The sequence below is a fragment of the Camarhynchus parvulus genome, chromosome 4, assembly GCF_901933205.1.
Source record: "Camarhynchus parvulus chromosome 4, STF_HiC, whole genome shotgun sequence".
NCBI lineage: Eukaryota > Metazoa > Chordata > Aves > Passeriformes > Thraupidae > Camarhynchus > Camarhynchus parvulus.
In genome coordinates, this window is record NC_044574.1 from 14,609,504 (window position 1) to 14,635,569 (window position 26,066).

Sequence of the window (26,066 nt, forward strand, 5' to 3'; positions counted from 1 at the left end):
ATCACAGAGCACACAGCTTTTTATTTGTCATTTATTCTAAATTCGAAAGAAAAGAGTACCAGGCCAAAAGTCATTCTGTTAGTTATTTAAAGTGACTGATGCTAATTGATCTATCAACAGTTTCTAATGCATGTTGAATATACCACTCATCATTTACAGACCAAACTGTTGACTGAGATTCATCCATATTCATAAAGACATATAAGCCTATCTATTAGTGCAAGAAGTAATACTGATGTAGTAATAAAAATACACAAAAACACTAGCATTTTTCAGAGCATCCATGGAGACAATTTGAGACTTCAGAGAAGTAACTATTTTTATAACAACAGCTTTATTTCAAGCACCATTTCTCACTGGATACAACTTATACATTTTGTGCTAAGTGTATATATATTAATTGAACACTTTCAAAATTATACCTAGATAAAATATATATTATGTGTTTAAAATTATTCCAACAACAGCTTCTCCAAGTACCATTTTATTGAGTGTTAGTTCAAATAACTGGAGAAAAAAAAATTAAAAATGCTTTGGCAAAATACCCCTCCGTGGTGATGTCTTTAAAAGCATTTTGAGTGCAGGGCCTCCTCATCTATTTTTATTCTGGTATCAGTCAAATAGAGAGGAGGAAACATAAACACAGTTATACAGTTTCATTTAAACATAATTTTAAAGAATATAGACTGAAATTTTTCAAGTGTGTAGTCTCATGTTTGAATTTGAGCCAGTCAAAAAACTGCCTGCTGCTTCCTAATGGACAATGGTGAAGATGTTTCTGAAACCTCTAATGGCATTGTTGTGCTGGTCCCTGTTAAAACAAAGTTCCTGGTGTCTCAGAGCCTGCATCAAGGCAGGAGCACTGCAAATGTGTCAAGCCAGAGAAGAACAGGATGGTCACTGAACTGCACACATTGAGCTCCTGGAAGGATTGATGGCTCTTGTCACAGGCTCCTGACTGTAGTTGACAATATCTGCCTTCACCACTCTCTGTCACAAAAGAAAACACAGTAACAATCAGAAAATAGAAACTTCATGCTGGCAAAGCATTCAACAGATTTTTATGAAATACAAAGGGAAAAATAATAAACAAATCAGTATTTTTTTTCACTATCTTACAGGAAGCCTTATCAGGTACTAATGCTCATTATAATTCTAGGTTTATTCATGCTAAGCAGAAGCAAGTGCCTTGGTAGGTTATCACAACACTACAAAAGGAGAAGAATTTTCTTGCTAAAGCAGTGAATACAGTTTTACTTCCATGAAAATTTTTCTGTGACAAAGTAATAAAACAGAATGTTTTTGCAAAAGTTGTGCCATTCATTCTTTAATAATAACTGCCTAAATTGTAACTGGAAATTGTACCTAAGTCTTTTTGTAACTGGAAATTGTACCTAAGTCTTTTTGTCTTTACTCCAAGCATTTAATCAGAAAATATGGACAAAATTCAAAGCAAATTTTAAATACAGCAATATTTTTAAAAAGCTTTGATAGGCATACTGGCTAAAGATTATATTAACATAAAAAGAAGCTCTGCATACTATATTTATTCTCTAATACAATCTAACAGATATTACACATTCTATTTACAAAGCATATGATAAGACTAATGCTCTCTCCTATATGAGGAGACAGAAATGTACTATTTTGCATCCATTTCCATCTGAGACAGCTATGTAATATTTTGAATGTACAGCACTGAATACAGTAACATGAAGAATTTCAAAGTTTCTACAAACTATCCAACTATTAGAAACATTATGTAATTAATTGTACACAAAGTTCCGAAATAATATGTTGAGCATTACAAGTACTTACACATACAAAACACAATCTTCCAAAAGAACTTACTTTAACAGTTGTTACTTCATGTAAAAGCAATGCAGCTTATAAAAAAGAAACAAACCAAGTTTGCCATCAATACCTGAACTACTGCATTGAGCAGACTTTGCTCTGGCAGTTGGAAGTGTGATGTTGGTTATCTTCTTCAGGATATTTCACTAGTTCTGCCCTGACAACATTCTGTTAACCATGTATCAACATGATGGATAGAGGGCAAGGAGAAGAATGTAAAAAGAAAAGAGAAGGAAAACAATGGAGAGATTAATCAGTAGTTGAAAAGAATGAATGGATAACATAAGATTATGCAGAAGCAAAAGGAAAGTGCATTTTGAGGCCTTAGGCAGATATAAGAGCAACACGGCTGAAAGCAGCACGCAGCACCAGGGCTGCTTCTCGAGCTTTTTCCAGAACATGCCCTCCCAAAGCACCAAAGTGAAAGGCTCACACATGCAATCAGCAAAAGTGTATTAAAGCTAGAGAAGAGACAGAATAAAAAGGTAGGGAATTCAGTGGAAGAAAAGATGACAGTGGCCTATTCCTACTTTAAATCAAAGATACTTAAATACTACATTTTTAGCTCATAACAAGTGCAGTAGCTGTACACATGCATCTTTTCCATCACATAACTATCACATTACACCTAAATATATAATCCAAAAACAGTGGCCAAATTAACAACCTCATATCAAAATGCTCTAAGTTTTGATTTTTCTTTGCTTCATTTAAAAATAAAAGGCTCCCATTTTCTCCCTTAAAGACAAACCAACAAAACTGTTTTCTAATTATTAATATAGGTAATGGATACAGGGTTCTTATTATTAATACAGGGTCAATACAGGGTACATGCAAAGGGAAGTAAAATTCATAGAACAATTTCAGCAAAGAAGCAGCAGAGGAGGTAAGTCTGCTATGAAAGATACTCTAAACCAGTTTAATATTTTTCTTAAATACTTCAACTTTCCTACAATATATTGTCAAGGTTAAAATGAATTAATAAATAATTAAATTCTATTATTTTAAAGGAAACGAGATATAAACTGGATTAGGAATATATAAACAATATATATTAAAGATTACCTCTGTAAATAAAACCTGTATGTCAAACAAGCAACAATAATTGAATAGTCTGGCGAAAGACCTGGATTTATTAGCTGCTGAAGTACTCTTCTAGAGCTTAATTAATCACATGCATATTATCTTATCTAGTGGACAACACCCATGATTTACTGGACTCCTGGCCTGATGTTATCAAGAGAAAGGTTGCCAAATCCCATGTAGGGCAGTAGTAGGAGTTTTAGCATTAAACAGCATTATCTGACCTCACAGGACCTACTTTCTTCATACCAATCATTTGACTAGAGCTGAGGGGCAAAAAAAACCCAAAAGAAAAAGTCCTGCAATCAGTAGGCAATTCATTGTTCCTGAAACATTGGTCTAAATCCCATCCTGTAAACACAGGCAGGTTAGTGACCTAGGTTTAGCTACACTGTAGCAAAAAACTGATGATCATAAATGACTTGGATTTTCTAATGGAATTTCATCCAAATAAGAGTTTAAAAATATCATTGCAACATTTCTTTAATTAACTTTTTGGTAATTAAAAACTTGGGCCTCTTTGCATCAGATCCTACATCAAGTGTATCATTGCCATGGTTCAAATCACTGTCAATAAGGAGAAAAAACCTTTCTTGGTCCAGGTGCTCTGTATTCCAGTTCCAGATTCTGACTTATCTGCCAAACACTTTATTGTACAAAGCTGGCACACACACACTGGTCTGCTGAACCAGTATTTAGTTAGAGAGAAAACTACACATCACTTACAAAAATGCTAGCTCTTGCCAATGCCAAGGAACAAAGCTGTACCCCATGCAGTTTTTACACTACGGTTGGAAGTAAAAAATACAGAAAGAAAAACATTTGATTAATAAAGGAGCTATTTCCTCACATTTCATCAGACCTTTGCAATTTAAAAGGGAGAGTATTTTGAGGACTGAAAATAAGTCAGAATCTGCAATTTTCTTATTTTGGAGCTGTTCTATTTCAAAAAACATGCTCTACTTTCCAGTCACGCATGAAGAGTAATCTAGCTCTTTGTTTCACCACAGTTTTGTCCAAATAAAAGTTTGATTAACAGTCATCTCAGCATGTTAACAGACAAGGTTTAGTAGCTCTAGCTGAGATAGTTTAAAAACTTACCACCCCCAAATGTCTGTCCTACTCCTCTGCTGGAGATCATTGCTGCCAAAGGAGAGCTGCTGGAATGTAACGTGTACTTGCACCTCATCCACTTCAGCACAGTCTGGCAGCTTCTCTTTCTCTTTAAAACAACTTTCAGCAGCAGTTTAAGCTAAGCTGCTCAACTTCACCCTGATGTGGCCAAAGAACATGATCACCTTCCATGTTCTGATTCTGATGTGGGAGCAATACATTCCAACAAAAGGGCAGCAGCAAATAGCTTGGGCTGCGTTAATATCTTAAACTGCTGCAGCTGTTTTCTGAAACAATGCAGAGTAAATATAATTCAATCTCTAAGGCTTGTTCTTGCAGTCAATTAACAGAAGTTGTGCTGCTAATCTGAAGGCAACCAAGAACCTCACATACTTTTCATAAGAGCATCTGCAGTTCTGCTACTCATCAAAGCTCAAAAGTCATGAGCCAAACCCCACAAATTCATACAAGCTAAAATATTATGTTTGGGATTCCTATTACTTATTTGTATCCACCTATGAGTCACATCTAAGACCCTCCTAGACTATAACAATCATAACTGACTCTAAACACAAGAAATAAGATCTTCAGGCACAAAATCGAGCATTATAAATAATTTTAAAGCATATTCCCCATACTAGACAATAAAAAATACACATATAGCATTTGACTGTTGGCATTTTACACAAATTAGGTATTTAATGCCTAGATTGAATGAACATACCTGATGCTCTCTGACAAACAGATTCAAGCAAGAACCATCTCAGTTGTCAAAATAAGGAAATCTCACGTTACACAAAATATGGAAAACTCAAATATATAATCCAGTGTGTAAATAGTGCACATTTGTAAAAACCAAAATCCTTATTTAAAGATTGAATCCAAGTCAACACTTGTATACTTTACGGATGAGTCGCATTTACTATTGTCTTGTATTTATTAGATTCTTCATAGCTTTTGTCTAGCATCTGTTTATCCACTGATCTAATTTAATAGCCCAGCAGCCAGAGCATTCAATGCCTAAAAACTTTAAGGAATGCACAGCATATAATTGTCCCATAAGTTAAGGAATCTGTGCCCATTTTAGAGATGGAAGAGGGAAAAAACTCCTACCACCGCCACACTGAAGGCACCTGCATCTGTCATACAAGAGCCTATGGTAAAACAGAAACCTGATTATGGCATTGTCCTCCAACACCAGCTCCTTCCAGCCAAGGAGAGACCAGCTCCATGCTTTTGGCAAACAGCATCTGCACATCACTTCAATTAGGCTTTTCTACTGCAGACAAATGAACTTCTCTCAAGAGAATTTATCTTCCTGAGGATATGAAGGTTCAAGTTTTCACTCTCCAGATTATGTAGAGACTTTCCCTTTTCTGTTCTTATGAAGTAATGGGGGTATTTGGTTCCATACAACAATGAGCCTTAAGATACAGCTAACAGACATTCCAATATAGTTCTCATTGGGAAACTCTTAGAATCCCTTCAAAATAACCCTCTCAAAAGGAGCAAAGGTTTTACAGATAACAAAGAGCTACTGCTTGTTTGGAGTAGATTAAAATTATGCCCCACTAACAGAACTTTGCAAATTAAGCATCTCACACTCATTAGCTACACACACATGTTGCACCACACAGTGACTTCTGCTGTACCTGAAAGGCAACAGTGAAGTTTATTTTCTGTCCAAATTCATTTACTGGCTTTGTTTCTTCCTTTGTTGTTTTTTTGTCGGTGGTGGTGGGTTTTCAGAGACTTTTTTTTTACCTTTTTTTTGATAATTAGATACTGGATTCACATAAACAGGAATATATGCCACAGTATTTAATTTATGCAAATTAACTATTTATAGGCTATTGCTAATGCAACTTGTCATATCAACTGACCCATATATTGCCTATTCCATTGATCTACTCAACAAAATTAAAAGCTAATTACAATACTAAAGTAGAAGGAAGCCTACTTAAAGCTGATACCAGTTTGACATAATTATGTACTCTTGAACTGGGGCTATATGGAACTTCCTACTTTAAAAACAATCTATAACTAGATCCTTTCTTTAGAATGATACAGTTTTCTGTATAACCCTATTATCAGTCTCTTTTAAATTTAATTGCACACATTTCTACAATATTGAACCTGAGTTACAGAACACCAGTCACAGCACAGAGGTCTAGGACTGATAGTCCAGTTTAGCTAAACAGCCAAATTAAAATTGAAGAACTCTATGTGCTCAATTATTTAGCACAAATAATCACAGAGCTCAAAATAATAGATGGATGGTACCTTAGCAGTAAAAGAACATTTAAAAGACACACTTAGTATTTCTCTGCCTATAAATTAGAGCTTTTTTAAACTAATTTGCTTGTTAAGTATGCTCTGTAAGTTTATTTTACAATTTTACTGTTTGCAATACAGTTTTCTAGTTAACCACTTCAACACAGATTGCAAACACCGCTGTGGCAAAGCACTTTCAGAAATTACATATTTATTGTATGTTTCAAAAAGAAGGAGACCAAGCTGTATACAGGAAATGATTTGCCATTTATTTTAAATAAACTTATTTACTTATTTTGTGGTAAATGTTTAACACTGGTATTGAAAAGCAGATCTAGGATATTACACCACTACAATAGCAATATTTGGGGTCATTAAGTAAATTTAAATAATTCTAATCTCAAATGTCATTACACAGGGTTGCCTCGGTAGTATAATCTTTCTTTTTGAGGTTTCTGAAAAAAACCTCTTTTTGAGGTTGTAGAAAAATTTTTCAGTTTAAACCCATGCATATAATATCATTAATATCTTCCATGCTGCCTGTATATGCACACATATTTAATTTCCAAACTAATCTTAAGCGCTATTTTTAAACAAATATCCTAGAACTAAAGTTTTTTCTTCATTTTTGAACATGTTTTTTCTTATTTCAGAGAGTTGATCATGATGGGTAAGTAAGGAATTATCATATTTCAAAAAAGCTGTTGTGAAATCAAATATTTACCTTCAGAACAACAGATAAAGATTTATTTAAAGTACAGTTATAAATGCACAAGATCACTTTTAATACTAAATAAAATACTAAAAAATTCATGTATTTGTGGAAAATCACCTGTGATTGTTCCAATTCTGCTTTGTTTAATTTGATGCCGAGTATGTCAGCAGCAATTCTCTGAAAACACAGGAAGACCTATGGAAAGAAAATAAATTGCATTTCAATGATTAAAAACAGACATCCTTGAGGTTCTTTCAAATATATCAAACCATTCCTGAACAGTAAACAATGATATACAAAATTATGACCTGTGCAAAACAGATCTGAAAAAAACCTCATCTGGTACTTTCAATTTTGTTTAAAAATTTGAGAAAATAACTCAACAATGGTACAAGGAATGAACACTATGCTGGATTGTTAAGCAACACTTCTACTTTGCCTCCAGAGACCTAAGTTTAAACAAGCTTTTACACAACCCACCTCTCAAATCCTACTCTCGGTGCTATAAAATATGAATAAGGGTATTCACTAATGTTGAGCACCAAAATGTATTACCAGTGTATTGTGAAATAAGAGATGTAGGTTTCTGAAACTGAGAATAACAGAACTGTACATCAACATCACAAAAATCTCTACTACATATGTCCAAAAAACAGCAGTATGAAAGAGTTCTGAAGACTCTTACAAAACATACACTGAATAGAAGTATCTAGGAACAAGCAGGATGTTGTACAGCCTGAGCAGCAGCCTGGCAGAGCTAGACTTTGGACATGGTTTAACACATAATACTGGGTGGCAATGCTGTTTTAAACAAGTGCTTTAATTCACCTCAAGACAGTCCACCTATCTCACTGTTTAGGTAAAACTGCATTTTAAATGTAATTAAAGAATTTGACATGTTCAAGAGGAGCAGCTTAAGTGTGCAGTGCTGCTAAACACTGTATTGCCAGCCTACAAGTTATATTTTATCTGCAGGGCTGTTAACATCTGAGCTCACCATCTAAATACTCAACAAACATTGGTTTGCATCATGCAGCTGCCACCCAAAAAAAAAAAAAAAAAAAGATCTATGTACATGCTCACCATCATTTTCTGTGAAAATTAAGAAAAATACTATTTACACAATCTCTTCTAACACCCAAGATGGAAAACAGAAATAAATTAGCGGTACAACCAATTAGCTGTACAACTGGTCTGTCCTGCCAACATCTACACAACAAGAAAGAGCACACTGAACAGAGATTCTGAGGCTCAGAGACCTAGTTCAACCCACACCAAGCTCTCAGGTGCTCTGAGCTACATCACCCGCCCTGAGGACACTCTGTGCAAAAAACATCAAGCACAAGTGCAGTGCTTCAGCTATGTGATTTGGTGGACAGTAACACAGTTAGTAATAATAAATCTTATATGAATTTTTTTGCCCCTGAGATGACTTTCAGATTTTTCTATACACACAAAATCACCTTTTGCAAATAAGTCTGTTGAAAAGATCTGACAGAAACAAAACAAATCATTTAACTGAGTAAGACTCTTCTTAAATCACTGTCTAGGATAAACACTCCATCTTCTGAATGATCAGTGTGCAGCAGCAGTGAAAGGGATAATTCAAATTTATATTGAAACTAAAAATGAACTATTGAAACTACTTCTTTTGTTAGTAGATATTTAGGCAGAGATTTCCTGTTAATGTTTTCTAGTCATGTTCATATTTACTTTTGTTTTTAAACAGTAAGCTGTGAAAAGTACAATCAGTATTATAGTGGAATGCTGATGTAATTAATGACTTAATTAAAAAGCTGAAATAAAGATTCTATCATAATTAGAAATCATAAATGTATCAATTATAAAATGAATTGATTTTGGTGGTCTTCTTGTGAAAAGAATATATTTTATCAGATGCACATTTTACTAAGTGTAGTATTACAATTTTTTTCTTCTGTTTGTAGCATAAAAAGCCTGTATTTTCACACTTAAAACAAAATATGCCAAGGATTTAACATGAACTATAAAGAGAATCAGGATCCACTGCATTTGTAACAGCAGCATTGTTAGACTTTACAGAAAAACTATTATCTTACAAAATTAGGCAGTTCACTGCGCAAGATTCATCAAAGACCTTAACCAGTGGTTCCATTTGTGTACTATACTTCCATGTACTTGACCATGGTCCTGCTATTCAATAACATTAAAATAAAGTAAACTTTCTTGTCAACAGTAATATTAAGGAGACAGACACAAGACTGTTTTATGGGAACGACAAACTCATTAGGCATGAGACAGAAATCAAGTAAAACAATACAAAATTATTTAATTTGACTGATAGTGTCAACTGAAAAAGAACCTTTTCTTTCATATGCTTCCAACTAAAACAAATAACCCAGTTAGCTCAGAGTCAAAAGATTGTTCAAAAATGTACTCTGCAAAGCATCTGGTACAAATGTCAGAATGTTCAAATTTCAATGGAGCTTCAAAGGGAATGTCTCTCATGGCTCAGGACTCATATTAAAAATCTTTTATTGCAACAGGGTCTTGTCACATTATTTACCAATTGTTGGGAAATTCTATATTGATGGTCTATAGATGGGGCTCTACCTGGAATGAAGAAATACTTAACTATAGGCTGACAGCAAACGGAGATTTAGCTGGTCTCAGTTTTCACGCTGATGTATAAGCCAGATAATTTCCATTAAAATCTGTACCTCAAACTGAAAATCAGATGAGACACCACTGCAATTTAATAAGAATAATACACATTCATATAAAAATCTACTTTTCATGCAACAAAGGGAGTCAAAAAAGGGCCTGCAGCACTCTGAGTTCTCAACAGTTCTTTATGTGAAGTATAATATAACTGCTGCATCTCAAAAAAAACTACAGACATCTACAAGTTTGGGGTTTTTCCTTACTTACAGAATCTCCTGTCTTGGCTGACACAAAATGGCTACTGAAGTTGTTTTCCTGACAAAATCGTTGGTGCTTGTCAGCTTTCACTGTGCGAATATGCTCCAAGTCAACTGAAAATAAGTTGAAGAAATGAAAAATTGTTACACTGGAGCCTGTTTAGTTACTGACCTTAGAAATTATTCATTGGAAACACATCAGATATAGTACTTTCCTTTACAGGTACATGCAAATGCAAGTAATCATTTGCTAAAATAAAAGCAATTAATTATATCAGACTAATTTTATTTGTAAAACTAAAATGAAACCATAACTAAAATTTTATGGTCAAATGCAACAAATCCATATCTCAAAGTACAAATTTATTTCTGGATACACTCAAATACTTTGTAATAATTCTGCTGCTAGCTACATACTAAAACAAGACAGAACTAATATTCCATAATCTGTTTGCAAGCAAGATGCATATTGGGGATTCCAATGTAACCTGAAGACTTTTACAAAATAAATTCACCAGGCACATCTGAATCGACATATTTTTCCAAAGTAAAAATGTAAATAAGTTATAAAGAATTTTATTGCAGAACATGGCAAAGGAAAAAAATTCATTATAATAAAAAAATTGACTGAGTAAAAGCAGTGATGCTTAGTTACTTACATATGAGACTTTCAATTCCACAAAGGTGGGGTTCAGAAAATTTTAAAAAGTAAAATGCACATTTCAAGACACACACATATTTTCATTTTTATCACTTTACAACCATTGGAAGCAGAGTAAAGCTTTCAATTGGTATTTTATGCTGAAAAGCACTGGTTGCTTCCAAAATCTCACAGAACTCAAGTCTTGCGCAGGTTTTATTGTGCACATTCCAGTTTCTCCAATCTGATCCTAAGGTAATTGGAAACTATATTGAACAGTTTCTCTTTTTTTTTTTATTGCATTACTGTTCCTATAAGGGTGTTGACTCAATGTAGTCAAATTATAAGGCAAATATATTCAGAAGGATTTAAGGACAAGCAAGCTCTTTGAGTTAATCCAGGAAAAAAAAACTTCAACTGATTTCCTGAGGAAGGGACCCAACTGACTTGTAAAAACTTGTAAATTTGCAAATCTAGTAAGCCTGTATAATAGTGTTATTTGATTATCAGCTGAAAAAATGCTCTCCTACTACATAAAAGGCTTTATTTTTAAATGATATTGGAGGTCTTTAATTTGTAGACTCTGGAGATTTTCTCTTGGAGATTTTTAGCCTAACAGGGGATTCCTACACCCCATTTATACTGCTTACCTTGGTTAATGTGGAGTTTTTGACACGTATTACTGTTCCTTGCACATCAGTAAGGCCTTGTTTGTAAGAACAGGCCTAAAATCATCCAGTTACCACAGACATTAATTTGTGAAGGACTAAAATACTAAGCTATTAACACTAATGTTTCTAGTATAGTTTTTCCATAATACTAAATGTCCACTATATGATAAAGTTTCATTTAAAAAGGGAACAACAAATACATTTACTAAAATAAAGCCCGAAGTCAATAACAATTTTGTTACAAACTCATGCATTTAATTTTTTTCTCTGAAAAATAACTACCAAGATAAAAGATAGACCCTTTTGAAATGCCTTTAAGAATAAAATACAGCATACTGCCCAAAACATTTCATTATTAACTATTATTTTTATGCTTCATATATTAGTTTTAAGTGCAGCTTGGAAAAAACAACAGTGAGATTACTCTTTTGGGAAAAATAAAAATGTATTTTCTTTATTTTCATTTCATGAACTTTTAAAGGAACTTTAACCCCACCTCCAGATTTCACTCATTATATTTCTCTGATTATACCTGAACTCCAAAAACCTACACACAATTACAACAGAACTAAATAAATAGATAGATAGGCAGCATTTACACTATATTCCTTTAAAATACCATGACATGCTTACATAAATACATAAAAACAAGTTCAGTAGTTACAATCTCTCTCAAACTCTCTTTCCCAGGAATTAAAGAATAGAGAGTGTACAAAGAAAACAACAGGCTAAAAGGCTGATGGATTTCCAGGACAAAAAATGCCACAGGCATATTGGAAATCATCCTCAAATGCCTCTTATTTCCTATAAAGAAACATCAATAATAATATATAGTCAGTAGAAGATATCCTTTACTACAGAAGAGAAATTAAAGCACACGAGATCATAGAAACAAACAGACGGAAAGTGAAAAATCAAGGTGTAATTATGCTTTTGAACTTTGTGTACTTCTCAGTCCTTCTCCCAGTCACAAGTACTTCACTTTCTGCCTCCTGAATTTTGGGTTGTCTGCTCTGAACTGTATGGGCACTGTCATGCCAGGGAACTGCCAGGTGACAGTCCACGTGTGCATTCAGAGCCCACAGAAAATGCCAGGTGATTCATGTTACGTTAGCTCTTGGTGAAAAATGGTGCATTTTTAGCACAAGAAGAGTTTCAAGAGTTAATAAATATTTAACTACCCAAAACTGCAGTTTGAAGTCAACGAAGGACAATGACCCTAAGTTCAATTCCTTTGCATTGCCCACGGGCCAAGGGCATAATCATAGAGTTACTGAAGATCAGCTAAAGACAGTGAACAGTTACCCTCCAGTCCTTTTTCTTTCACATCTGACATTGGTCAGCTCAACAGGCAGAATTCTTAGCACACCAGGAGATAAGTCTTGTCCAGCTTTTATTTAGACATCACAGCAAAAAGAATTTAGGGAGAGATTTGGAGGAGAAAAATGATTTTCTAAAAAAGATGTTTATAAGGAATGCAAGGACTTTACTGACAGAAAACGAACAGCTGGCCAATGTGGGCTCATATGATGAGCCAATTAACAGCAGGAATAGGTATCTTGGGATGAAGAATGATACGAGAATGCACTTAAGCCATGAAAAGTTTAACAGCAAAGAGAAATAAGTTTTGGATAGAAAGAAAGCAAATAAGATACATAAATACCGTTTGATTTTATAAACCTGGAAAATGATCTTGCAGAATATTCTAAATGACTAGATAACACAGCAATGGCCAAGAAAAAGGAATTATTGAAATTTAGATACAAAATGAGAACATTTTAACTCTGGTAATGGCTGTGCTAGGCCATATCTAACAAAGGTCTCAAAGAAGGAATCTGCAAGATTTGGCCACACATAAAACACAAACATTTAGAGAAAGGCCCAAAGTGAAGTTTACGTGCCAGATGGTACAGTCATCCTCTTCATCTTTAGGGAATGAGAAAGAGGGTAACAGCAGGGTAAAATTAATAGCTTCATTTTTACCAAAGAGAATATAAACTGATGGCTAGAGATTCACAATGGGATGAATAAAGGAGACAAAAGGACACAATACACAAGAGAAGCAGAAAGAGATTTAACTATTTGCAAACAGTGACACTCTACAGCACACAAATGTTATAAACCAGTATTTTTGATTGAGTGCTTGAATACAAACTCTCCTATCTGCATTAAAGGATTTTTTCTGATCATGAAAAGCTAAGGCAAGCCCAAGATGTGTAAATGTTGAAGAATGCAGTGAGGGCATTCCTTTGATCTACCATTTCAAAAATTCTAAATGTCTTAAAAATGGGATCAACAGGCAGAAAGGGCAGTTAAAAGTATACATTATGAAAGCAATAGTTAAAATGTCAAAGGAGTATGTTGCTAATTCCCTGGCTAGAAGGGAACCACTTATTATATTTGCATTAAATGGAATACTTACATGAAAACTTGTATCAAGACAAGCAGAAGGATATCATGAGCAATGGGGGAAAGAGAGGGAGATAGTATTGTTCCCCAGACTAGCCTGATGAGGACAGGAAAAGGGGGCTCATCAGCCTCCCAAGTCCCTTTCAAAGAAAAGGCATCCACAATATAGGCTGTTGCAGTTTTGCTCATTTTTATGCCTGAAATACACAGTAAAAGCCTCAAGTGACAACTACAAAAAATACATGGCTGCCAGATATTCTCCAAAATGTATCTCCATTGCCTTGCTTATCCTCTAAAGAGCCCATCTTGTTGATTCTCTAAAATAAGACTAAACATGCATCTTTAAGCTTTTCTAGTATGAAGAGTCATTTCAACTAGCAAGATAAAGTGCTGTTCCATAACAGGTTGATACACATCTGTATGTACAGGTATCTCATAAAGATACCAGAACAACAAAAACAGATTAGAAACTTTGGGAATTCAGATGTAGCTCTCAGCAAGGCAAACAGATCCAATGAAAATCTCTGAGCAAGCATAGATCAACATCTGCTGTTGCAAAAGGTAAGACTTACTAAAATGCTTGCTTCTCATAAATTCCAGGGAGCTCCATTTTGATTTATAGGTGAGATTAAACAGAGATCTAGTGAGGTGAAAAGAGAAAAAAGAATCTAGGAGGAAAGTATTGAACTCCCACAGAAATCCCAAGGACACTCCCTCTAAGGCATTCCTGAAGACTTCTTGGAAGAAAACCAACTCTATCCCAGCCAAAACCAGCAAAGGAGAAAAAAAAGAAAAAAAAAAACACCTGTAAGAGCAACACTGCAAGTGACATTTCAAAGAAGGACAAAAAAGTAAGATTAAGTTAAAAACAGAGAGACTTGATTAGGTTATATCTTCAGGTGATCTTTAAAAGGATTTTCATTAACTACCCTTCAAATTGCTATTATACATCAATTATTTGCAGTGAAAATCTCACAGACAATGCTAAATCAAAATGGAAAAGGAAACCATACTTTAAAATACTGCAAGGCAAGATATCTATCCTATGATTTAAAATTTCTGAGGAAACCGTCAAGACAGCATAAATTCTTCTTCAAAGTCAAAAGTCTATATTAATTTACTTGAGAAATTTTAGTTTATTGGGCTGTGGCAAGGGAATGGAAAAACCTTTAAAAGTACTAGATAAAACACAAATGAGTGCTTTACAATCTACCCACACCCAGCCATTCAACAGCAATTCCATCTTGATTGAGTAGTTCTGCTGCTTTTGGCTCTGAAACCACTAATGGTAAACAAATTAATGTCAAAGTTGTTTCTCTTCCACTATTTAGATGTTTGTGTCATTCCGTAAGCTAAAAAATGACCTGCAAAGAACCACACAGTACCACCATGCACAGACTATCATTTCCATTCCACTACACCATATCTGATGTAGTAGGTTAAAAACTACTCAAACTCAACTGGTTCCCTAAAATCCAGGAGCTAGGACCAATATAATTAGCAGTTTGCTGTGAGGAGTAGAGTGTGACATCTAATGCCAGAACTGTATTGTCTTAAAATCAAGGCAATAATAAAATACATGTAACAATTTCCCCAATACAACTGGTACAAAGACAAAGCCGAAGTACTTTAAAATATGTATCATCAGTCAGAAGAATGATCAATGTTCTGATTTTATAATCTTTTAAAACTATATAAGTAAATAATTGCACATACTCTAAAAAGACAACAGAGCATCATTTGTGCAGAATGTAAAGGCTGCTACTCATTTTATTTATCTCTCTTTCCCCCAGGACTGCAAGTCTCTTCTTTCATAACATCATGGGAGAAGAGCTCCCTGTAAAATTACAGGTTTTTTTTAAGTAGAAAAACATCCATTTTGCATGAATGTTCCTTTTAATTTTGGAAGAAACACAAAAACTGTCTGTAACTTGTACAGGTACTTCCAAGCAGCCAAGAAACTAGTGACAGTACTTGCTGAGGACAGCATGGACAACTGAGTATAACGCATGTGAAGCAAGTCTGAGTGTTTGATACTTTGCTGGGCCTTCCCCTGGACTCTGAGATTACACTTGCAAACCATAAGCTGTTTTCAATGATTATACCAGTGATAATTAACCCACCCACTTTCTAAACCATATGTATGGAAAGAAACAAGAGACAGTTTAGAGTTTCAGTAAAGGGATGCCTCTCCATCCAAATCTGACAATCTCCTGCTTTCAGACCTTGAATTGTAAAAACTGCAAAGGATTCAGTTGCAAAGGGGCAGTTCTCTGCCCCTTCCATTTCTCATTTTTCTCTTCCATTTCTCATTTTAATGGAAAATACTGTTATCAATTAAAAAAATATGAACTTTTTTTTAAATTGATAACAGTATTTTCCATTAAAACTGGTACTAAGACATAAATGAAGTTACAACTCTCTGGTTTTTTACTTATCTTACATATTATAGCTATTTCATATTTCAATATAACGAAGAGTAGTTTTAAAGTTATGAGTAAACATCTTTATTAATCTATGGTACCACACAAAAATATGTTCTTTTATAGTATGCTGTGAAAAATGAAATATAAATCTTTCTGCAAAGTATTTGCAGCTGTGCACACAAGGTATACAATTACATAATGTTTAAATAATGAGCTATCACGATTAGCCCACACAGACATGACAAGTAAAATGCTTTAATAATTTATTAATTTGATTTACATGTGCTTAAAATTATGTACACATTTTCTCTTCTGAAAATACTCCAGGGTCATTAAAAAAGGGGTCTGTATATGACAATGTCTTTTTCATCCTATTTTTTGGTATAATTTCTGACTGATTTCTTAAGAACAAAGCTGGCTTGGGCACCTGAAAACCTAGCAGACTGAGGACAACACCACTGTTATTCAGCACTGTCCTCACGCAGTGCACGCTGCTCAACAAGCACAGTCAGTTTAATTCCAGAACGTGACGGTTCTGCTCCCTCTGTGCATAAGCAAACGTGTATGAAAAAGGGAATTAAAAGAGGGATTTCTCCAGGAGGTGCCAAATATCCACTATTCTAAAAAATAAACCAGAAATCAAGCTGAACACTGACAACAACATTCTAGGCAAAAGGATTTACTTTCCAGTTTATCAGACCTCTGTCTCACAGCATGTCAACAGAGAATACCTTAGTGTGGCCCATTGCCCTGGCCAGAACGAACCCCCTTTCCAGTATCTTCTGCTATAGGCAATATTATCTAGTTTTAATCATAATTCTACCATTAAGCCAAAGAAAAATGTGAAATAAAAAAAGGGCAACAAAAAAACACCTCCCTAGTTTTTTATGGTACAGCTTACCAGCAAGCTCCTGCTTTCCCACTAAAACATGGTGCTATTTCATTACGTCTTAGAATTTAAAGAATATTTAAATAGGTTATCTAGAATTGCAAGCAACTGCACTTTCATTTTCTATTTAGACACAAAGGCTCTTCCTGTGTAAATAAAAAGCATCTAATATCTAATTATTATTATCCAATATAATCAGATTTATACAGAAATAACAGTTACTTAATTTGCCAATGAACTGGTCTGAAGCACTAGCAGACTTTGTGTATCAACTAGCTTTCTGAAAATCTGTTTTGATTTGGTACTTCTAAATTACTACAGCACACATTCTCAAATATTCAATCCCAAATGTTAGAGCGCAAACTGCTGCTTTTCATTGTTAATTTTCTGTTAACACTTTCAATCTTTTTCTCACACTAAAATTGTGTAACAGCCAAGAAAAGAAAACTCTTTCATGGAAGTCCTGAAAACTATGCCCCTATTCTGATTTAAGGAAGCTCAAAAGGAAATATAAATATAGTTCCAGTACAAATTTTCTCAGTAATTTTTTTAGGTTATCAAGAAAACATCTAGAGTGTTGATCTGGTTATACTCATGTCAGACAAACTACATGTCACATTAACTACCTCCAGGAAGTTATTCCAAACACAAAATAAACTGTTTATGCCACTTCTCAGATAGATAGCATGACAGATTGTTATTAATTGAAGACAGATGAAATACATTAATTTGATTGCAAGCATGTGTTTACTTTCTCACTGTCATGAACACTCTACTGCTGATGCTTTCCTATGAGGACATAGTAACAAATCAAATGTTGTATTAGAAGACTTGCTAAGGCAGAATAATAGGTGGTGCTGCACTTTAATACTTAAAAACTACACTTAACATTTCCAGCTACAACAGGAAATCACTAGTTTCAGAAAGCAAAAAAATGATAGCTTAAAATCTCTTGTAATTTACACAAAATACTGTAACACTTCCTCCTCTAAAAAAAATTAGAACTATCAGCAAATATGCTTCTCAATTACAATAAATAAAAATACAGCTTTCCAAATGACAAATCTATGATTTGAGTGCCTTCCAAACGACAACTTCCTACAGACACAAGACATGAAAATGTATGCCTAATATGGGAAAGGAAAGGTGAACAATTCCTAGGTCTCTGCTTAAAAACAGAAAGACCTCATGCCTGTGAATGAGGTTTGCCTGGTTTTATGCACAACTCTCACATAGGCCTCCACTTATTTGTACAAAGCTTATGTGGAATTATCTTTCTTGTCCAAAAAATGTCATACAAAGACACAAAATCTGAGCTTCTTGGAATAAGAGTATTTCACACATTAAAATAAAATTGATGAGGCTGACAGTTTGTTCTAACACGGGAAATAATAAAAAAGAATGTGTTCAGCATGACAAGTTCTCTGATTGGCATTTATGAAAGTAGCTGCAGTTATTACATTAACTTCTCTTTACAAAAAATATCCCATATTAAATGAGACTTTCAAACACCATTAAACAACAAACAATTACAGCACTTCTGCTAAAACTCTAAAACACAGCGGTTCTTGAGCATCTTAGGTTAATAAGGTTAACACTTGCAAGATTTAAAATAGATTTCAACAGAAAACAAGAAGAGCAGCCAGAAGCAAATGCCTCCCTCTCAGTACACCAAGTGCAGTTAACTAAAGAGTGTGACAGGATTCTTGCCTAATAACAAGCATGTTTAATGTCTGGTAGATGGCAGGTCATACTTAAGATGATGTTAACCTTTGCAAATACAAACAGCAGGCATATTTTCATAAAAAAGTAAAATTTCTTATGAAGGAAAAAACAATACACCCAAGTTTCTTTTCAAAACTGGGATGACAGATAACTGGCTTACACAGCTGAAGAGACAGTTAAAGAGAAAATAAGATTTTTTTTCCCAGCTAGACATTTCCTATTTTCATTTTTAATAAATTCTTGGCAGAATTTCTTGCAACCATTTCTCATTTGGTTGAATGGACTAAGACTACTCTGACAGCTGGAATCTGATCTCTTCTGTTAGGTACCTGTACCACTTACCCTTACCCCTAATGCTGACATTTTTGGAAACAAGTATTCAGAAAAGATTATATTATTAAACTAATACAAATTTGAGTGACCTTGAATATTATTTTAGGATTAAAACATAACTGGAAGTACTCTACTTCTTTTTTTATTTTTGACAGGGTAAGGCCACAGAAAGCAAGAGAGGTGGAAGAAAGGCATTGCTGACTGCCTTCTCCCCACCCTGCAACTCAAGTGGCCAAGTACACTGAAGATCTATTGAGGCAGCAGACAGTGAACTTAGAACACATCAATCGAGGCACAAGGAGCGTGGATGTGGTGCACGCACCTCTGTGCAGATGATTTTATGATGCATCTCTGTTCACTGCAGTGTACAGACCTAAACAAACACATCCTTAGGGTAAGTCCAACAAATCAAGTGGGGCGGTGAATGAAAAAGAACATGAAACACTTTGTGCATTCTGGTATGCAGAATGAACAGCCTGGCTCCAGCAAATTAATGCTACTCTCCCAAAAGTATCATGTCACAAGACTTTGATGTTCTCTAATTTCACATCTATGGTTAATTAGTTTTTACTTTCCACACAGAAACATGTCCTAAGATTACAAGCTACTCCTGGAGAGAAGACAATTTGTTCACTGTTGCTTTTTATCCAGTCTGTCAGATTCTTATATGGTCCTAGTGCCAATTTACAAGCTCTTTACAATTAGTAACAGATCATTTGCTGACTAATTTGCTTCCCAGTAAATTAGACAAGCACCATTCTTGTTTTTACAAAAGGAAAATGAAACACATATGAAAAGATAAATTTAGTCCCTTGCTAAGATCACAGGAAATTTCACTGAGTCATCAATTTACTGCTTTGTGTACTAAGTCATCTTTCATCTTCTTTTACACTTGTCTTCAGGCTTCCTAATCTTTGTGCCAATGAGAAATTTAAGTTATAAAGTTAAGTTAAATGTGTTAATCTAGACTCAAACATCTTTATGAGTGCCTATTTCCAAACGACAAGGAGAAATAAGAAAAAGCCTAGGACAGGAGAACACAACCCAGCTGAATTTATCTTCCTATATTAGTTCAATTATAAAAATCACAGGGCAGGCACAGTGACCAGCACAGGACAGGAACACAGTTGAAAATGGTTATTGAATGATGCTGAGAAAGCAAAGCAAAGAAGAATAAGCTGTGTTCACACAAACCATAATCCCCAATGCCCAAAACCATATAGAATAATTCCAGTCCCCACAGAACACTAAAACACCGACATTAGACAAGGACATGTCTAATGAAATTATAAATAATACAGCAACAGCATGAGTGTAACCATCTCTGAGAAAAAGAAATTCTGTTAATGAAGAACCATAACTCAAATACAGTAGAGCATGAAAATACGTAATAATTATTCTGTATCTCTGAAACTCTAGTTGCTGCATTGCTTCTCACATTCTTAATATTTTCTGTAAGTAATATATATATTTCACTTTTTTGATCCAGCCTCCTTCATAAACACAGTATTTAGGCATATACATTGAAAAAAATCAAGTTTCAAGTGAGACTTCATGTTCTAAATGCTAACATTTTAGCAATACCAACAACAAAAAAGTTATACCATTTAGAATGAAGATTTTCCCTCAGTGAAAGACTACCCTTTATAGTGCAACATATAAGAAACACAGAAACATTTGATTCATAATATTTTGAGAGTATTTTTAATGCTGCAATGGCTGCACTATATTTTTTAAATGCTCATATGCACTACTGTGGACAAGTTCATTTCTATGTGCCTAACTTCAAAAACCACATTTCTCTTTAGATTAGACATTACTGGGTTTGATAGTAGTTTCCAAAGTTCCCTGTAATGAACTTCGATGACTGCCCCAGCACCTTAAAACCAGACTTGCTGACAGAAAAAAAAAGAAACTTTTCTCTGATTCAACATAAAACTATTTTTATCAGGATTACTGAAAGTTAAAAAAAATTGCTTAGATTGATTCAGCTGAGCTACTAGTGACAAACTGCTAGGCTCAATAGCTTTTTTCAAAAATAAATTTCCTCCTTATATTATTAAAGTTATGTTTTAGGACAGAGGTTGAAAAGGGTAAAAAACAAAAAGTCTGTTTTTCCTACTAATCCAAATAGAGATGTCCATTGTTTTGGTTGAATTTAACAATTCCAAAAGGTCAACAGAGTGTAAAAAAAGATATTATAGTAATGCAATTTCTGAAATTCTAAGTTGAATGAATATTATTTTAAGTGTTCTTTAGTGCATTATTGAAGACATGAAGTTGCAGTGTACTAAATATTCAGAAGATGGTGCTAGTCCAATATATGCACAAGCCATGTGTGGATCAGCTTTTCTTCATCTCTTTCAAATATCTTCTCTAGTTTTCATGTACCTAACTACATCATCACAGAATTTATCAATAACAGGACAAAGTACAGTCATCATCATTTAAGTACTATGAGGACTACTAAATGATATGATTCTAAAATTAATGAAGATTTACATGATTGACAGGCATAAAATATAAAGCTCACTATAATTTCATAAATTCAGGGTCTTGCAATCTTTATGAAAACTTACACAACATTTCTTACATCCTGCCTTCAGTCACTCACATCTGTTTCCTTCTGCAGTCACAGTTTCAAGACCTACTGATGCCAGCACCAAAGTTTGGAAAGTCTCACCTGTTCCACTCCTGGCTCTTCATCCCCACCTTCATGCCAGAGTGTAACTATTCCCTCCTTACCTACTTAGGAGGCCATGCAGCTCCTGTGAGCTTACAAAGCTCAGTGAGCTGATCCACGTTAAAAATAGCCATTTCTTTTTGGCTGCTCTGTTTAACCCAGATCAAGTCTCAGATCCGATTTCCCATGGAGCAGCAGTGGTAACTTCAAGCTGCAAACGAGCTTCGCCACAAGGCCAACCAATTGTGGATCTGCAGCCTCCTTGAGCTTGCAAGGGCTGAATTCCTTCTCAGCACTGAAAAGGGCTGGCAAGTTAACAAATTCAGTCTCATTACTGCATATGAAGAACTTATTTTTTCATATTATTAAAGACAAATATCTATTTATTAAAATATGAGATGCAGTCTATAGCTATAGACAGAAATCAAAACTAATTCCATCTACCCTCCCCCCACCAAACCCCTACAAAATCTTGGAACCAATTTCCAGTTCTGCCAATTATTCAAACATTATACAGCCCCTTCCATACTAAGCACAGTTGGACGAATACTTTCTTCCAAAAAATAGTAAATCTGGACATATTAAAACATCAAAAAACAGTCTTATCCTTACCTAGCAGTTCCTAAAACAGTGTTTTCCAAATAATGCATAGGAACATATCTCAGAGTAATCTATTTCATGACGCCATAGAAATGAACTATTAATACCAAACTTACTTCTATAAAAAGCATTCCCCTAAAAAAAACAATTCCTCAGAGGGCCCATGCCAGCCTTCTGGATGGCTACTGCTGCATCCATCTATACAGACTGTTTCCACAGGTATGCTTCTGTTGACACAAGGCCAACAGCTGTGTTTGGCTATCCTCTCCAGTGTGATGCTTTTATCCAATACTCTGAATTACTTGCTCCTACCAGAGCCAACCCAGGTTAACTCCAGGGCCCTTCCATGCCTGATTCTTTTGTGGTTCCAGCAGATGTAATAAGGAGTTGGAGACACTTAGTGCTTCTCCTACATACCCCTCTGGGAACTCTCCCACAGCAAAAATTATAAATGAACATGAAATCATTCACTGGGATATAAAAGCAAGCCTTAAATGTTCAAAGATCAGGCCAAGTCAGTATTACTGTTATTACAATAAACCTCCAGGATTAAGCAATTTCAATCATCAGTTCTTCTTCCAAAATTTTTCAATGTAGAGACAAGATTGGCACATATCTGAGAGAAATTACTCAGTTACTAGGCAATTTATTACTGCTTAACTGTTCCATGTGTATCAAATCCTGTTTCACAGCAGCCCAGTTTTTCTTCCATTTGGAAGCTTTTGTAACTAATTATTACTAAGCCAAACTGATTTCAACTGGCAGTTAAAAAATTAATAGTCCAACTGAACTTTATATTAAATGACTTTTTATAAGCAAAAAATGAGGCTGGTTAGTAAATAAATACAACATACTTCAATTAACTACGGAAGGAGAAATTAAAGCCAAGCACATTCAGATCAATGATAGTAAATTTATCAGCTAATTCTGAAACTGAGCCACAGCATTTCAAAGACTACAAAGAACTGAACTCAAGCTACTTATACTTAACAATATGATGATTTCAGAGCAGACAGTAGAAATCCAACGCCCTTGCCAACTCACATACTTTATTATCACAATCTAGTCACCCAGGGAAAAAAACCTACCTAAATTTTAATCAATACATCAGTTGGCTCATCACTGTCTTGAATAACTGTTCTTACCTCTGAGCAGAGTGAGTATATAGCTCATTTCTCCCTGACATAAATTTTTATCATAATGTGAACATGTGGTCCAGAACTTCATTAGCTTAACAGAAAGCTATTATTGACTCAGGTATTGAGGAAAAGCTACAAAAGCCTTTTCCCAAACAAATTTAAAATATCAAACAGTGGACACACTAAGATGGATTATACTAATATTGTAACTTTACTGTATTAACCAGTCTCAGATGTGCAGAAGGAACCAAGTCATCAGGCTAGCTACAAGGGACTGAACAAAAATCATTAACAACCTTGTCCAAGACTTTTAAAGCTATATAATGCATAAAGGATCCAAGGGAATAAGAAAAGTACCTTATACACAATTTGTTACAAATGAGGGCACATACTCTTATCAAAGCTAACCCACCCATCAGCCTTTGCAAAGCAATCCAATTCCCTCTTATTATTTCTCTCTCACACACAACCAGAAAAAAAATAAAATTAACCAAACTAACCTCACACCAAAAAGACTTTCATCAAGAAAGTAGATGGTTCAGCAGAAGAGGCAGGCCTGAAATCAGCTAGAAAAGGGATAGTTTCTTCAGTAGTTTAAGCTACCATAATTGCAAATCAAAGGGATGATCCTGGCTTTTCCTGGGCTACTGGCTGAGCACTTCCAAAGCTTCTCAAGTGATAGCACCACTGCAGAAGAAAAGGAATCCACCTGTTCATTCAAAGAAGAACTCCTCTTTGTTCTGCTCATTTGATGCTGGATTAGTGAACAAAACCATGCAGTGCTACCATGACTGCAGAGGACAAAAGTGAAAGTGAAGTCAATCACAAAACCACCTCAGACCAGGCTGTGTTGTGGGAAATACACCACTGAGAACAGCTAAATTTGAACACAATGTATGCTCTCTCATAAGTTTTTGTCAGGATTCATTTTTATTTGAAAACATTAAGTAAGTAAGGGTTCAGCTGGAACTTCTCTTTGTAAACATTTTAACATTTCTTTTCTAAAACTTCCTAAAACCAAAGGTGATTTTAAGAGTTTCTGCTTCATTCCATTTTTAACTGAGAGAAATCAGCTACATCTGACTTAAAGCAGAACTTAGTTGCTGAAAGTGTATTTTCCCAGACTATTTGGTCAGTAATGACCTCAAACAGTGAAACAAACCCAATCTATTTTTTATAGTATGGAGTCCTCAAGGATCAGTAGAACTTCCTTTGCTAGGTTTGGAAAAGTAAAGGAGAATTTGCGTCAAGAAGCTAACAAGTCCCTTGCAAATAACCCCAAGATATTATCTACTAAAATTTTAGCACTGCTGATGACCTAATTTCTTTGTGACTTAGAACACTCCTCCTCTTCTAATATACATTAAGAGTTTCCACAGGCACAATTTCCATGGGTGAAATGTTCTAAATTAGGATAGTAAATAAACTTTTTTAGCTATGTTAAATATTTGGTTAGGCCATCACTTTGACCACTTTTTGACAAATTTATGTCAACATCAAAATTCCATTTAAAACATATTAATAAAAAATATATTAAAGAACATGTTAGATTCTTAGACCCTTTCAGTATCACAATTTTCTTTAATGTAGTCTAGGCAAGACACAGAGTTTTCAGAAGAGTCTGTGAGATTCACACAGTTGAACTGGTTAAGAGCAGATACTTTAAATAAATGACCTTGAAGGCCTAAAATTAATTAACCAGGGCCTACTGAGTACTCAGTACTTCTCCTTGTTCCCCAGACTTAATTACTTTATCCAAAGACAATTGTATTGAAAAATAAATAAGACTGTGGAGTAACCACCAGAATCCAGATCACATTCTCTCACCCGCACTGTTCCAACCACCCAGCTACAAAGTAATACACATAAATATAGCTACACAACCTAAGGCACTGAGGTCAAAATTGCAAGGATGTGGGGAGGTGTTTTGTTCACTGTCCCAGAAGGTTTTTTGGAGCTTGGAGGTGGGGAGAAGGAGTTGTAACAGCTCAAGAGAGTGAATTTGGGTTTTTTTAAAATCCAGTACTTGAAGGTCTAACATAGTCCACTCCAGCAACTTTCTTTGAAGAGCATTCAGCAGCAGGTACTGAGGCAGGAAAATAAGAAACAGTACAACTACAGTGATCACTCCTTGATACACAGCCCACTTTGAGGCAGCCTGAGTTCCTCAGCCTGGCACTCCATCTCCAGTTCACCAGGAATACCACTGAAATGTTTTATAGCCTCTGGTGGGCCAGCCCTTCACAAGTCTCTGCGGTTCCTTTCTGAAGCCATGTGCACTTCTGGCTTCTACAATGAATAGGACTTCAACAATTTAGTTGTTCACAGTGTGAAAAAGTAATTTAATCTGTTTAAGCTTGCTGCTTAAACAAAAGGCATGAGATTTCCTTGGGTTTGTATAGGAAAGATGCCATGTAATTGTTCTCTACCCTCTTTTCATGGTTATATACACCTGTTTGTCTTTTTCTGACTTCTAGGAAACTCAATATATTTTGCCCTTCCTCATATAAAAGCTTTTTCATTCCTCTGGTCATCACTGCTCTCCTTTGTAAACTGGGATCATCAAAATTTTTCTCAATTCTTGAGGATAATTCTGAGATTCATACCCAAAA

The 26,066-nt window shown here is 34.9% G+C and overlaps 1 protein-coding gene across 2 annotated transcripts in view; it reads right to left on the reverse strand.

Moving 5' to 3' along the window:
* Positions 1–306: 306 nt before the first annotated feature.
* RAB28 (RAB28, member RAS oncogene family) overlaps positions 307–26,066 on the reverse strand; it is a 61,755-nt gene continuing 35,995 nt past the window's right edge. Inside the window, exons 5-7 of one of the 2 annotated variants that reach the window (XM_030947268.1) lie at positions 9,950–10,053; positions 7,157–7,234; positions 307–990 (exon numbers count right to left, since the gene is read on the reverse strand). In XM_030947268.1, coding sequence (XP_030803128.1) covers positions 898–990; positions 7,157–7,234; positions 9,950–10,053 — 275 coding nt within the window. In that variant the 3' untranslated portion in view covers positions 307–897. Of the gene's footprint in view, positions 991–1,551; positions 2,023–7,156; positions 7,235–9,949; positions 10,054–26,066 lie in introns of those variants that run through there. The other variant, XM_030947269.1, reaches the window with a different exon arrangement.